We start from the raw sequence: 14849 nt of genomic DNA on the forward strand, positions 1-14849 counted from the left end.
GATATGACCAGAGTATCTCTAGAGGTCACCAATTCAAAAAATTAATGTGAATGGTTTAACGACGTGAATGACTAGGGTGACGTACTCATGCTGTAGTATGTTGTAGTCATGGATGGGATAACTCCTCTCATTTAATCGATAGAGCACAGTAGACATCTGTTTTACCAGCTTATTCATTTTGCAGTTATCTATACGGAGTTCTTTTGCATTGTGAGGTTAGAAATTGCGATATGTTTATGACATTTGTTCTCAAGTAACTGACAATCGAATACAGCAGGTTGAAGTATGGCAAGCCGCTTCGCCATCACTTGAGTATGAATTTGAGGTGTGAAATTACTGAGAAAAAAACGCTTTATTAAAGTTTTTGATTTGTATTGCTTATTGCAAGCCAGGACTTGTTTTATCTTGTTTTGTGGCAAATGTTCCAGATCTGATATAACATGGGTACTAGCATTAAAGGTGCTCAAGGATTCCCTCTGTGCAGGGTACGAGATTAGTTACACATGTCCCTCTCACAGTTAAAAAAAGGACAGTTTTTGCCTTGATTCAAGTAATATATTACACCAAGTTCATTGGTTCTGTTGACAATGGATCAGTGCATGTATGGCTAGGCATCAACAAAAGTTATAGCCCGAGATCTTTTTAAATATTTTAATGTTTTGAGGCTACCATAATCGAATAGTTGCCTTACAGCAAATGTGTTCAATGTACACTAAAAATGATTTATTGGACTCATTCTCATCTCTTTGATATGGTAATTACTGTATGGCTTCCATAATGTTGGAAGAGCTATGGAGAAGATAACTCCACACTTATAGATATAATTAGGAGTAAACAAATGCTCAATTCACAATAGATGAATTACATAAAATGAATGTATGCTAAAGTGTTTAATCAGATTTGTTTGCAGGTCTTTAATAGAATAAATACTGTGAGTCACATATTACTGAAAGGGCTATGGAGAAGACAACTGCATGTTCATAAAAAACATACAAAACTAAATGATAGCTTATCACAAACTCTAGTCTAGGATAGATGTTGTTTGTGACTCGTTCTCCTAAAGACTGTACATAGAGACTCCGAAATGGATTTGAGTGAACCAAAGATAGTCATTGTTTGCGCTTGCTTATCACAGGATGATAAAAAGCAGCATGAAGAGGATGAGGAAGGAATGGGGCTGCCGGAAATAAAATACGGTGATTCTATGGTAGTGGTGCAGCACGCTGCCACAGGCTACTGGCTCTCTTACCAGACGTATGAAACGAAAAAGAGAGGTAAGCCAGCTGTCTCTTCTTTAAAAGGTTTTGTTTAAGATGATTTCTCTCCACAGGAGTTTTCTGCTAATATTTGGGGCTATTGATCAGCAACGCGCCTACAACAGGGTAACACAGAGCGCTCGGATTAGCTGCAAAAGAAATACGACTAGTTTATGGAACTATTGTCGTAAAACTAGTGTCGGCATAACTAGCCGTGTTAAACCAAATATCTAAAGTATTCACCTAGAGCACTGTGAGTTGTCACCGGTAACCAAGTACTTACTGTTCTAGGTAAAACTATACAAGAAGCCAAACATTTTAGTTATGGGCTGTTTTGTCTTTACTCAAAATGGCAATGTTTTAAACTGCAGTGGCTCTAACTTATATAAAAGACACTACTTAATGGTTTTTGACTTGTCAATTAAGTCTCATCTTATTAGTGAGAATGTAGATGACATTACCGCTGCAACTCTGTTAGCTCTAGTTGACGAAAACTCCATGACTTCATAATACATATACGTAAAAAATTGTTTCATCACCCCTGGTAACCCGAGTAAGTAATAATACCTACTCAAGCTGCGTCTCCTTCCACAGATCTGGGAGTTTGAGTACTCACCTCAAGCTCTTAGCATTCCCAATGGCAGTGCTCTTCCCGCAACTCACTTATGTTAATTGTTGCTGGTATTGGGTCAAGCCACATTTAATGTGCATGTGTTATTACACATCAAATGTTCCAATCACTACCAGAATTACAGTTGTTCTTATATGCCAGCACTTTTCAATCTCTTCTCTTCCTGAAGAATGTTATAAATGTACTTATTTTATTAAAATGTTTGCTCTTAATAATACTATGAGTAGTATTATTATGGAATGCTATCATCGTTTTATGTTTAAACACTGTATTTTATGTTTATTATGGTATAATTTATTTATTTACTATTATTGTACTAGTGATCTACCTCTATGAAACTGTAATACGCTTCCTGCAATAGTAATTTTTATAAAAACCTATTTAACACCAAATGCTTGTCTGTGTTTTAATAAACTGATAAATATTATATTGTGAAAGCTCACTTGATTTGTGTTTGTGAAGATAACTCAGTGTTTCATTAGTAACGAAAGCTAGTAATAGACAGTTGCAAAACTTGTTGTTTGCATAGGAATTGGAAAGGTAGAGGTGAAGCAGGGAGTGATGCTGGAGGAGGGTCATATGGATGATGGACTCGCTCTCACCAGGGCTCAGGATGAAGAGTCTCGGTCAGCTCTGGTCATCAGAAAATGCACTTCACTCTTCAATAAATTCATCAAAGGTATTCCAATCAAAGGACTAAAGCTTTCTACATTTATTTTCAAGCATTTCCTTTTGCCCAGAGCTCTACCCATAAGCATTTTGATTGCCTTTATACCACTAAGCATTCCCAAGGATTCTCTAGATATCATGTCTTGCTTGTTGTGTTAGTGGCTGCTGAGATAATAGTTATAACTGTTGTTCTTTTTCTTACTAACACAATATTTTATCTTGTAAATTTCATACCATCGCGAGTGTTCAACTAATATAAATATTTAGCTGAGTATATGACATGCCGTCATAGTTCAGTTGATGAACAACTTCAGTTGACGGACAAGCTCACCAGGCGTGTTGCTGGTTTAGGTATCAACTAGGCCATTTATAGCACAAAAAAGGTTTGAAAACTCTCTGCCAGCTTTTTTGTTTCCTCTCAGCAGACGCAATGAAAATTGTGAAAAAGATCTGATACAGAACTATAGAATAAATGTCATGGTCTCTACCGCTGCCTGGCACTGTGATCAGTAGTATTAGTATGCTCATGATGTACACTTAGAGTAGGACAGCTCAGAGCTCACTGACCTAAACTGTGTTTGAATAAGATACATAAGGTAGATCAATATGATAGACTAGGGTGGTGATGAGGTTAAACAGTAATTTTGTAATTTTGTTTTCTCCACAGCAAAAACATTTGTTTTTGGTTCCATTATTCTGACCTTTTCCGATTTAGTGACTGTAAATCAGGTGTGGGACTCTGTACACAACTAATTGGTTTTTCCAAATACCGTAAAACCTCTATTTGAATGCCACCTTTATTTGAAAATAACCTCTAATAAAATCTGCTGATTGTGAATCAGTGCAAGTATGGCTACACGTCAACAAAAGATGTGGCGCAAAATTTTTACAAATATTTAAAGGTTTTTAGGCTATGATAATCAATTGATTGCCTTATAGCGAGCGTGTTCCATGTATGCTGAACATGAATTATTGGACTTGTTCTCATCTCTTTAATGAAGTAATTAATTACTGTGTATTTAGTTACTATAGAGGAAGGGTTGAAAAATATAGCTCCATGGCATTCAAATAGAGGTTTTGTGGTATGCCCATGCATCGCGGGTTCAATTGGTTAGCCAATCGACATCTAGTCGCTGCTGACATGCCTCCACTCTTGTAGGCATCAGTCAGCTGCCTTACATGAGCCGTGGTAAAACACGCTCATCAACATATGATAACAGTAAGTGGGAGCCATCCATATTACATGTACCTGGCCTGCGAGATGGCTGTGGCTTTCGTATAATATTTATAAGCCTTGCAGCGCAGTGATTGGATATTGTTTTGTCTTGGCTGAAGCAGTTTGCATGCAGAAGGAAGCTTAGTATGAGAGCATGGATAAGTGGACCAATTTAAACCTGCTGTATATTAATGTACATAAAGGAATGTTTTCGGGTTCTGAGGCTATATTTATGGCACTTGTAAGAAGACCAGGAAATAGGAATATTAAACTTCCGAAGTATATTTGTATATTTTATATTCTAGTTCTAAGGAATCCAACTATTAATATTATGACTGACATCTAAAACCGAAAAAGCTAGCTATGAGTTAAAATTTGTTATTTATTTCACAAAAAGTTAAAATAAATTTCTTTTGTAAATGGTACATAGAATTTTCTGAGCTGAAATACTAGTAAAGATACGGTAATACATGGAATGTTGTGGTAATACATGGAATGTTGTAAATGAACTGAAATACTAATAAAGATCACAAGGTATAAAAGGTGCCAAAAGTCAAATTTAGTTAAAATTAATAAACTCTTACAACGTGCGTTCACGTTTGTTCTGTTAAAGTTGTTGCGCATGCTACAGAAGACTTATACCATTAAGGTTAATGATATTCTTTTAAGTTGTGACTGCAGTAGCAGGTAGGTATCATGGTTTGTATAAATAACTGCTCCATGACATGAAGGAGTGTCTATCATGTCACCTACTTTTTAGTTGGCAGTCTGAGAATGCTACGGGCATTTACTTTGTAGCTCTATTTTTAACTAAGCTAGCATGATGGAGTGTTTATCTTGTAGCCCCACTGCTAACTAAGCAATCAGGTAACATGACGAGGTGTGAATGAGCTTCCTAGCCTCTTTGCAGTTTTCATGCTATTTTATTCAATATTGTCTTTTTCTGCCATCCACCGACTTGGTTTTTCACATGTTGAGGTTGGTGAACGCTTTCACAAACCATGCACCTCTCCTTTCTGATTTTACCTAAACCTAGTAGAATGAACAATCACTGGTTATGTGGTGTGTTGTAGAAATTTGGGAGTTGTTCACACTACACCAAAATAACTCCAAAAATTATTATGTTCAAAAGTACATATTTTTGGGGTTGTGTTATGTAAACAAACATGAAGTATTTGTATATTGCATGTTTTGTTATATTTTCAATAAGTTTCCTACTTTGGTCACTTGAGGTCTGTTTATTATCGGCTCCGATATTCGCTTCACGACTGCTGCTCGGATTGTACTACCGACTAATGAACAGCTCTCAGCTCTGTAAATTACATACTGTTTCATTGATAGTTGTGTCAACACACACGCATCAGGGCAAGGTGGCTTGCTGCCCTCACTTTTCTTATAGCTATAACTAGACTCGCTAGGCTAACTTTTAGCAATAGCTATGGTCGTTTGTGATCAAGGTCAATCATTCATCTGCATGAAAATCATTGCTTGTATGGGAACCATCAGCAGGGTGCTCAAGAGCAAAACTTGTCATCTTAAACAGAGGAACTCGGGTTGAGATTTAACATTCAACACGCACGATGCGTTACCCGAAGTCTACATGACATTTTAACATAAATTTCTACTAGTGTTGGCATGTTGGATGATTATAATATAATTATATATAATAATTATAGTAGCCTGCCTTTTTTGGTGTACTTTACTTTTTTACCTCCATAAACTAGCAACTTTCCATTTCTCAAGCGTATGACTATCATTTCATTTGTCCATGTTGTATCTCAAGATTTCGCTACTCGCAATTTTTTTGGATTCCTGCTCTTCTGTTATTTAGTTTCAACTAGAAATATAGAGTTGTACGTGCCGTTGCTCTATAGGTCTCGCCAGTTTAAAAGATTCAGTAGATGCACCGCAAAGAACCAACGATACTTGGAGCAAGGCGAGCTTAGAGGAGGTCTTGCACTGTCTACAGGATCTCATAGAGTTCTTTGCCCAACCTGATGCAGAGAGTAAGCTCGTATTTTATGGCTTGAAGAGTTTTTTTTGTTGCCTAGTTTGCAGCTTTGCTCACTAATATCGTCGGTTTTAACTTGAACAGTGGTATGTTATATCCTTAAAATGAAGGTTGCCATGTTTTTATTCCCTTATATATCTTGCAGTTTTACGTGCGCTATTGTAGACAATTGAACACGATTGTTTCTTGATTTGGTTTTTGTAACTAATTTTTTGAGGTTTACCAATTAATCTTCATTCTTCGGAATAGGGTTGAACTTTTTGATGAAAGGCTAACATCAATATGCTCCTGAGATACCGTATAATGGTAGCTTATTCCTTTTTAGCCTTGTTTAGTCATAAATTACCTGATTTTATGAAATAAAGTTACTCACCTTCTGTCATAACCTCTGGGCAGATTTTTGACTTTCTATATAGTAGTGATCAGATACACAATACTGATATTACTGGACTTGAAAATTTTTTTGAGGTAAGAATGTTTGTTATTTATCTTCTCGAAGGTTTAAGCTGATTTCTCTTTTAGTTGGCTATGAAGCTATTCAGAAAAAGCTGCATGCTTTACGAAACAGGCAGAATCTCTTCCAAGAGGAGGGTATGATAGCCCTGGTACTTGACACGATAGACCAGTTTAGTCTCTATAAGTCTCCCCGACATTTTGCCAATTACGCTGGAGAGGAAGCTGCTACATTGTATGAAGAGATATCCAGCTACCTCTATCTCCTTCTTGGTAGGCAGCTATTAATAAAACTAATTTATGACACTTTCAGATTTTCTATCCACATTTTAGAGGATACACATGACAAAATATCAAAAGGTCTGAATTCCATTGACCTAATTGTTATGCAGGGCTACCACATCTTTCAATAGAATATTTTTCACATCACTGTCTCACTCTATCTTTGTTGGTTTAGCACGCTGTAACCATTTAATTTTCACGACAAATTTTTCTTAGTGTTACTTGTCTGTTCATCTATTTATAGCGTCAATGATTCAAGGAAACCGCGCAAACTGTGCCCAATTTGCACAAGTTTCACGTCTTGATTGGCTGGTAGACCGACTACAGAGTCAGCAAGCTAGCAAGGGAGTGCTAAAGGTACTGCACTGTGTGCTTATTGACTCCCCTGAGGCACTCACAATGATAAAAGAACCACACATTCAGAGCATCATCTCTCTACTGGACAAGCATGGAAGGGATCCTAAGGTGCTTTTTCAGTTTTGTCGCTAGAGCAATTTGGAGTTGTGCTACTTCTGCATTACATGGGTTTGATTAGCGAACCAATGGAAAATACACTTTAATTCATTTTAGCGGCCCTGCCAGATTTTCTCATCATGAACATCTGGCATTTTTATTTTTATTTCAAAATAAAATTTATTTGAAAAATAAATTTGTAATATTATCTACAAAGGGCTGCATGATCAACACAGTTTAATGATCACACAGAAAACTACCAGCATTGTTGCTATTTTCCTTGTTTTACAGGTGCTAGAGGTGCTGTGCTCATTGTGCGTTGGTAATAACATTGCAGTCAGAACCAATCAAAATCTCATATGTGATAATCTTCTGCCCTCAAGAGATCTGCTACTACAAACCAAGGTGGTTGATACCGTCATCAGGTGAGTGTCACATCTAGTAATACTGTTGCTAGTTTACAGGGAGCAGTGAGGAGATGGACCAAGACTATTTAGATAGGAGTATCTAAGGTTTGTGATGCCATCCTTACAAACCCAGGTGCGGATACATATTTATGTTCGGAACATTTGTTTAGATGAAAGAAAAAACAAATCATCAGTTATTTTTAGCTCAAACTATCTATAGTAACATGATTTGTTAAACTCAGAATTCCTGTCAGATTTGTTTTTATTTGTTTAGCTAGTACTACAAAAATAAACTGAGATCATCGTAAAATATGCTATATATTTACTATCTATCAGGAAAAGCAACTTCAAGTTGAAAATAAAAATGTTACGACTCCGCTATATCTTGTTCATTATAGCTTATGATGGTATTGCTTGCGAGAGGTATACATATATTTATTTAGTAGGTAATATGATGTCACAATTTTTGATAGTTTGTGCCTCATTTGATTTTCTCAGTTTGACACTTGCCAATTGGTGTGGTTGAATTACCATCCTTAATGCTGATGTTGGCAAATATCTTGCATTACAACTCGTCACCTCAGGGCATCTTTGAACTGTAAGTTTAACTACCTCAAGTTGAAGGCTTGTTATTAAATCATTCTTGCTGACGCATACTGATGTTATTTTAGCATGAGGCCAAACATCTTCATTGGATTGAATGAAGGAGCAGCCATGTATAAGAAATGGTACTACGAGCTTGCTGTGGATCATGTCGATACGGTTGGAGTTAACCCCCCTCACCTCAGAGTTGGCTGGGCTAACATTGAGGGATACCGGTCAGTGAATGTATTCGTTATATCTTTACACGCTGTATTAACTCATGGTTTTGGATGAGGAGAAACTGCCACTGGATCTCTTCAGTTTAATACCAGATGCCTTTGCTTAGTTTGTTCTATCTGCAGTGAAACAATAAATATATGATTATAATAATAAATATATGATAGTAATAAGCGTTAATTCATTATGTGTTGAATTTGACAACAACCAAATTGATCAACGAGGGTTAGCTTGTTAGCTTGTGACAGCTGAAAGAAGCTTTTGCAATTATAATTAAAATTCAATCGTCATGCAATCACTTATAGTTCACAAGTTCATATATAGCTACAAATGTGAAGTGGCTATGGAAAAACTTTCACAAATCTATTCTAGGCCAAATCGACTCGGTTAGCATGCATCAGTATCTGTATTTGTATTGTTTACAAACGGTAAATGTATAGATAACCTTAACGTGGGAGCAGCTGTAGTTCAGCGGTTAGTTCGCTGGTGTATAATCAGTAGGTCAGTGGTTCAAATCACCGAAGGATCAATGGTGGTGTTAGGAAGGATATCTAGCCACAATCGCTCTCATGCAAAAACCTATGAGCGAATGCTCGCAATATACTCTGTACCAGTATATACTATTTGTAGTGACGACCTCTAAATAGGCAGTCGAAAAAAGAAGAGAATTAAAATTGATATGTAAGAATATATTTATAAAATTAATATTGCAGTAAGGTGACAACTTATGCTGAAAATTACTGATCTGGTTTTTATAATTTACCAATGGCTCGGGCAGTATCTGATTAAAGTCAAACCCTGCCATAGTTTGATACGTGTCTTATGACTTGTACAGTAATAATGAAGGTACGTGTCTTATGACTTGTACAGTAATAATGAAGGTACGTGTCTTATGACTTGTACAGTAATAATGAAGGTACGTGTCTTATGACTTGTACAGTAATAATGAAGGTACGTGTCTTATGACTTGTACAGTAATAATGATGGTACGTGTCTTATGACTTGTATAATAATAATGAAGGTACGTGTCTTATGACTTGTACAGTAATAATGAAGGTACATATCTTATGACTTGTACAGTAATAATGAAGGTACATGTCTTATGACTTGTATAGTAATAATGAAAGTGCGTGTCTTATGACTTGTACAGTAATAATGAACGTACATGTTTATGGCTTGTACAGTAATAATGAAGGTACATGTCTTATGACTTGTATAGTAATAATGAAGGTACGTGTCTTATAGCTTGTGTAGTAATAATGAAGGTACATGTCTTATGACTTGTACAGTAATAATGAAGGTACATATCTTATGACTTGTACAGTAATAATGCTGGTACGTGTCTTATGACTTGTACAGTAATAATGCTGGTACGTGTCTTATAACTTGTACAGTAATAATGAGGGTACGTGTCTTATGACTTGTACAGTAATAATGATGGTACGTGTCTTATGACTTGTATAATAATAATGAAGGTACGTGTCTTATGACTTGTACAGTAATAATGAAGGTAGATATCTTATGACTTGTACAGTAATAATGAAGGTACATGTCTTATGACTTGTACAGTAATAATGAAGGTACATATCTTATGACTTGTACAGTAATAATGAAGGTACGTGTCTTATGACTTGTACAGTAATAATGATGGTACGTGTCTTATGACTTGTATAATAATAATGAAGGTACGTGTCTTATGACTTGTACAGTAATAATGAAGGTAGATATCTTATGACTTGTACAGTAATAATGAAGGTACGTGTCTTATGACTTGTACAGTAATAATGCTGGTACGTGTCTTATAACTTGTACAGTAATAATGAGGGTACGTGTCTTATGTGTCACACACCACACGTGTCACACATATTTAATGGTTTAAGTTATTTGGTGCATGTATTTTATTTTTGAATTTTGATTTCTTATCAGAAAATCTTAGTGTTGTGGGATATTAATGAAAGTAATTCCATTGTATCAGGAATGCTTTGAATTTTTATTAAAATGGAAACATTTTTACAAAATTTTGATTTGTAATCAGTTACTTGTTGGGTGAGATTGTTTAAATGTTATTATCTTTTAATTTTGTTTATTAAAACCAATATTTTGGCTTTCTTCCTTGTTGTTAACAAAACATTTTAAAGAAAGGTTTTACATATCTTGTACACAATTCTAACACTTGACAGTTTTTGCAGTCATTTAGTTTACTGTCAAAATCATTAGCATGGTTGATAGAAATGAAGAGAGCCCCTTTTGTATTTAGGAGCATAATTTTGTTCTCATTAGCATGAGAATATTTTGAAATGGAAACTCAGGTTTTTTCAAGCCAATTAAACTCCATCATGTTCGCAGGGCATACCCTGCCAGTGGTAGCAAGTGGGGATGCAATGGTCTTGGAGACGATCTCTACTCATACGCATTTGATGGTCTAGCCCTTTGGACAGGTGGTAAAAGGAAACAAGTGCGTTCAGCCGAGACACATGTGCTGCAAAAGGTAAGACAAATCTCATAAATATGGATGTTTTAGTTTTTCTGCTGGTTATGGCTTTTTAGGCTTAACGCTTGACCTGTGTGACTGCTTGAAAAGTATGAAAAAATAAACTATTAAAAATAATAATTTTTTTTCGCTAATGCTTTCATCACTTATCATTCCATCACTTTAATGAATAGTCTTAATAAATAATAAATTTCAGTTATAAAATGAAGTAATTTATTACTCTCTAGAAATAAATCTCACTTTGTCATTGTGTGTGAGTGCGCGTTTGTGTCGGGTCGCCAAAATTATTTTGTTTACGAACTCCATCTGGTTCCTGAGAACCAGTCCCTTAATGAAAGAAACCCTGGACATCGGCGGGCTTACAGCTCATGTTGTGCTGAAGTGGGCAGCAATGCCTGAGCTTTCTGCTTTTTTTTATCTTACTGTTATTCCATATTTGCAAGTTATCAGAGGATGTTATAATTTACAAAATGAAACCAAAGTAGGACAAAGTAATACATCCATCGCAGTATGCCTACAGACATGGTGTGAGCACCACAGACTCTTTGCTTCAGTATGTAGATGACCTTAATAAGTTTTTTGACAATCAGAAAGCAAAATTGGTACAAAGTACATGCCTAGATGTTTTTAAGGCGTTTGATAGCCTGCAGCCCTCGATTATCTTAGATAAAATGAGAAGATATAGTTTTAATGAGAATATTGTAAAACTAGTTGCAAGTCTTCTGACCAATTGTCAACAGTGCGTTAAGTATTCTGATAAATTTTTTGATTATGTTTTTGTGCAAGTTGGCAGTCCTCGGGGTACAAAGTTAAGACCTGTTTTATGACTGATTTATGTTGATGATTTGAAAGTAGATGATTATTTTTGTTCTTTAAAATATGCGGATGATACTACATTTTACAAGCCATGTTTAAGTATTAACGACAGCAGTTCTATCAGCAGTACCATACTCGGTGCTAGCCAGTGGTTCTCAGATAATTCCATGCTTTTAAAAACTGATAAGACTGTAATTATGAATTCCTTTTTATCTCAGTCTACTTGATATAATAATGTTTTAGTGAATAACGATAGTTTGTATTGGAGTTGTGGTCTCACAACACTGAGATAAAATTTTCAGTTTGTTTTCATATTTTAAGCTCTACACGTATTTAAGCTTTGGCAATTATTTGCAGACTGCGTGCTCAGTAGCTAATTAGACATAAAAAGTTTATTACTGAGTACATTAAACACTTCATTAAATCACGGGCTATTAAAATAATGACAAACCGTTTAATATGTTATGATACAGGGAGACGTAGTGGGCTGCTGCCTAGATCTCAGTGTGCCAGCCATCAGCTTCTCTCTCAATGGCTTCCGGCTAAAGGCAGTCATGAAAGATTTTAACATGACGGGCATGTTCTTCCCTGTAGTCTCTATGTCAGCTAAAGTCAGGTTTGTACAGTTCACTTCTGTCATGGATGGCACACACATGCTCTCGTATACTTTAAATTGCATGTTTTCAGTAGAAGCCAGTCATACCGTAAGATCAACCGTAATACCATGCATAAATACATCAGAGTATGTACATACCTGCTTCGTATGTAAAAAGCAGAAACAAACAGAAGGTTACAAATATTCAATTGGCTAAGGCAGCCATGTAATGACTTGCATTGTCTCTGCAATCACACTCAAACTTCCTTAGACTAATATGAAAGCTAATAACTTTCCAATCCAACAACAATTAAATCTGGTGACAGCTTAACAAATTGTTGCGCATTCGATGAGCCCAACTTTTTAATTTATCTACATCACTAACAATGTCCAGGTCTGTACAACATATAATACATATATGATATATATAATACATATTTAATATATAATACATATATAATGCATACATGTAATACTTAATTATATAACATATAATGCATACAATATATAGTGTCAAATATATATGATATATAATATATAATACATATACAATATATAATACATATAAGATATATAATATATAATACATATAATATATAGTATACAATATATAATACATATATAATAAAAGTACAAGTATATATAATTCTGTTTTTGTTGGGCTTAAACCAATGGAAGGTGTTAATTCATGATTGACGTGTCTGTGGACCTTTTGCTATGCAGTTGAATGAGAACCCTATTTTGAGTATCACCTTGTCATTTTCACACTGAACCAGTTCAACTTATATATAGTCAATGTTCAACTACAGATACAGCCCTTTGATTATCTAGTTAGTGAAAGAAATTGACCAGCTTTAAAGCTTGCTCCATTGAAATAACTTTCTTTAGCCTCTGTTCCCATGATTAACACTTGTCTTTATTTTGTGGTTGTAAATTGCTGAATGATTATATTTGTTGTGAACTGTCAGTGGATGCAGACAGGCATATCTACGCAATACTAATAGGGCACACTTAGTTCAACCTATTGCAGGTACTATTATATGTGTTTGATCTCGTGTAGCTGTCGGTTCATGTTGGGTGGAGAGCACGGAAGGCTGAGACACGGTCCTCCAGAAGGCTATGCCCCAACTTTCGAATCATTGCTACCTAAAGAGAAGCTAAAAATTGAGCCCTGCTTCAACCTTGGAGATGTGAACAAAGGACTGCTATTTGGCCCATCTTTCGTCGGAGAGCATCAAGTTTTCGTTCCCAACCCTATTGACACATCACATGTAAGTCAAAACCACCACTTACTATTTTACAAATAAATCCGTAATAGATAATAATAAAATAATGTAAAAAAATAGATGAGCCAATAAAGTTTAAGTTTGATTTTGAATCAGTTAAACGCAAGAGATCTATTTCAGTGTTTCGTTTGCGTAGACTCCGACTATATGAAACTAATAGCTGAAAATAAGACTAACATTCACTTAGCTTTCCATGAGAAATAGAAATTTAAACAAAAATTTTCTCTTTGCTTTTTTAATCTTTTTTCTCTTTTATAGGTATTTAAAAAATGTGTTATATGTATACATTGTTTTATTATTATTTTAGTAACATCTGATACAATAATATTTATAAGATTTTACTTGATATACAAGAAAATATATTTTTAGGTGTCTTTCTAACAGCAGAGCTTGTCAGGAAGCCTTCATGGCTCTGACTAGAAATTGATATTATTTGTCTAATTCTACTGGAATAAAACTATTTATTAATCAAAGCTGTGTTAGTTTATTAAGTGTACTTCAACTCATATCATTATAGAGGACTAACATCATACTGCATGTACTGTTAGAGACCTAGTCATCTAACATGACACTTTTATTATTAAATATTCAGGTTTGAAGTTTTACAAAGTCTCGTCTGATATATCAGTCTTATTTTAAAATAGTTCTATTTACATCCTGCTTGTCATTTGATAAGTAATTTTTGTTTTATCTTTTTGCTTGTTGTGTAGATTAAAGACTATATTCAAGTTTTGATATATAAAATCTGTTGTACCTTCACTGAATTTCAACTTCGCTTTCATCAGCTGCTGCATATATATGTTACTCCATGTCAAGTTCACCACTGTTAATCTCACACCAACAGTATGGTATATATTATTTCTGTATGAGATGTACACTTGATAGAGGCATTTATACTGAGTACTCCTACACTAGCTTAGTAGAAATGTTTCCTTCTGCCAGGTTCAACTGCCAACCTACATTGAGTCAGTCAGAGATAAGCTGGCAGAGAACATTCATGAGCTCTGGGCTCTTGGCAAGATAGAGCAAGGTTGGACCTTTGGTGAGGTATGTGTTCCTTTACTCACATTTGTTATTGTTGGTTTTCAGATATGGTCTTCATTTTAAATGATGAACTTACACACAATTTTAATAGTTTTCATCAGAAAGTATCAGCATTTTTATATCCTTTGCGATTGTTTTTGATGTTTGAGGTGATCTGATTGTCAAGATGTTTCAAGATTAAAATCGGCTAAACTTGATCGCAGTTAAAATCTCAGATCAAGCAAAATTGCAATTATGACATCTATAGTTGCAAAGAGACTGACAGAATTGAGATGCATAACACTGCAACTTGAACGGATTAGCCGATATCAACTATAGCAACGATAGCAACTAGGGATGTCAATTCGGCATGTATTTTTCTTCTGAGAGTTTTAACAGCGATCAAGTTTTGTTGATTTTAATTTTGAAACATCCCGGCAG

The 14849-nt window shown here is 35.2% G+C and overlaps 1 protein-coding gene across 1 annotated transcript in view; it reads left to right on the top strand.

Moving 5' to 3' along the window:
* The window catches only part of LOC137400667 (ryanodine receptor-like), a 167140-nt gene that overhangs the window by 10362 nt on the left and 141929 nt on the right, over positions 1-14849 (top strand). The window contains 11 exon segments of the mRNA XM_068086999.1: positions 1136-1274; positions 2417-2566; positions 5665-5778; positions 6306-6509; positions 6763-6983; positions 7263-7396; positions 8050-8196; positions 10544-10685; positions 11978-12120; positions 13160-13370; positions 14328-14432. Coding sequence (XP_067943100.1) covers positions 1136-1274; positions 2417-2566; positions 5665-5778; positions 6306-6509; positions 6763-6983; positions 7263-7396; positions 8050-8196; positions 10544-10685; positions 11978-12120; positions 13160-13370; positions 14328-14432 — 1710 coding nt within the window.

This window comes from Watersipora subatra, chromosome 7 (assembly GCF_963576615.1).
Source record: "Watersipora subatra chromosome 7, tzWatSuba1.1, whole genome shotgun sequence".
Taxonomy (NCBI): Eukaryota; Metazoa; Bryozoa; class Gymnolaemata; order Cheilostomatida; family Watersiporidae; genus Watersipora; species Watersipora subatra.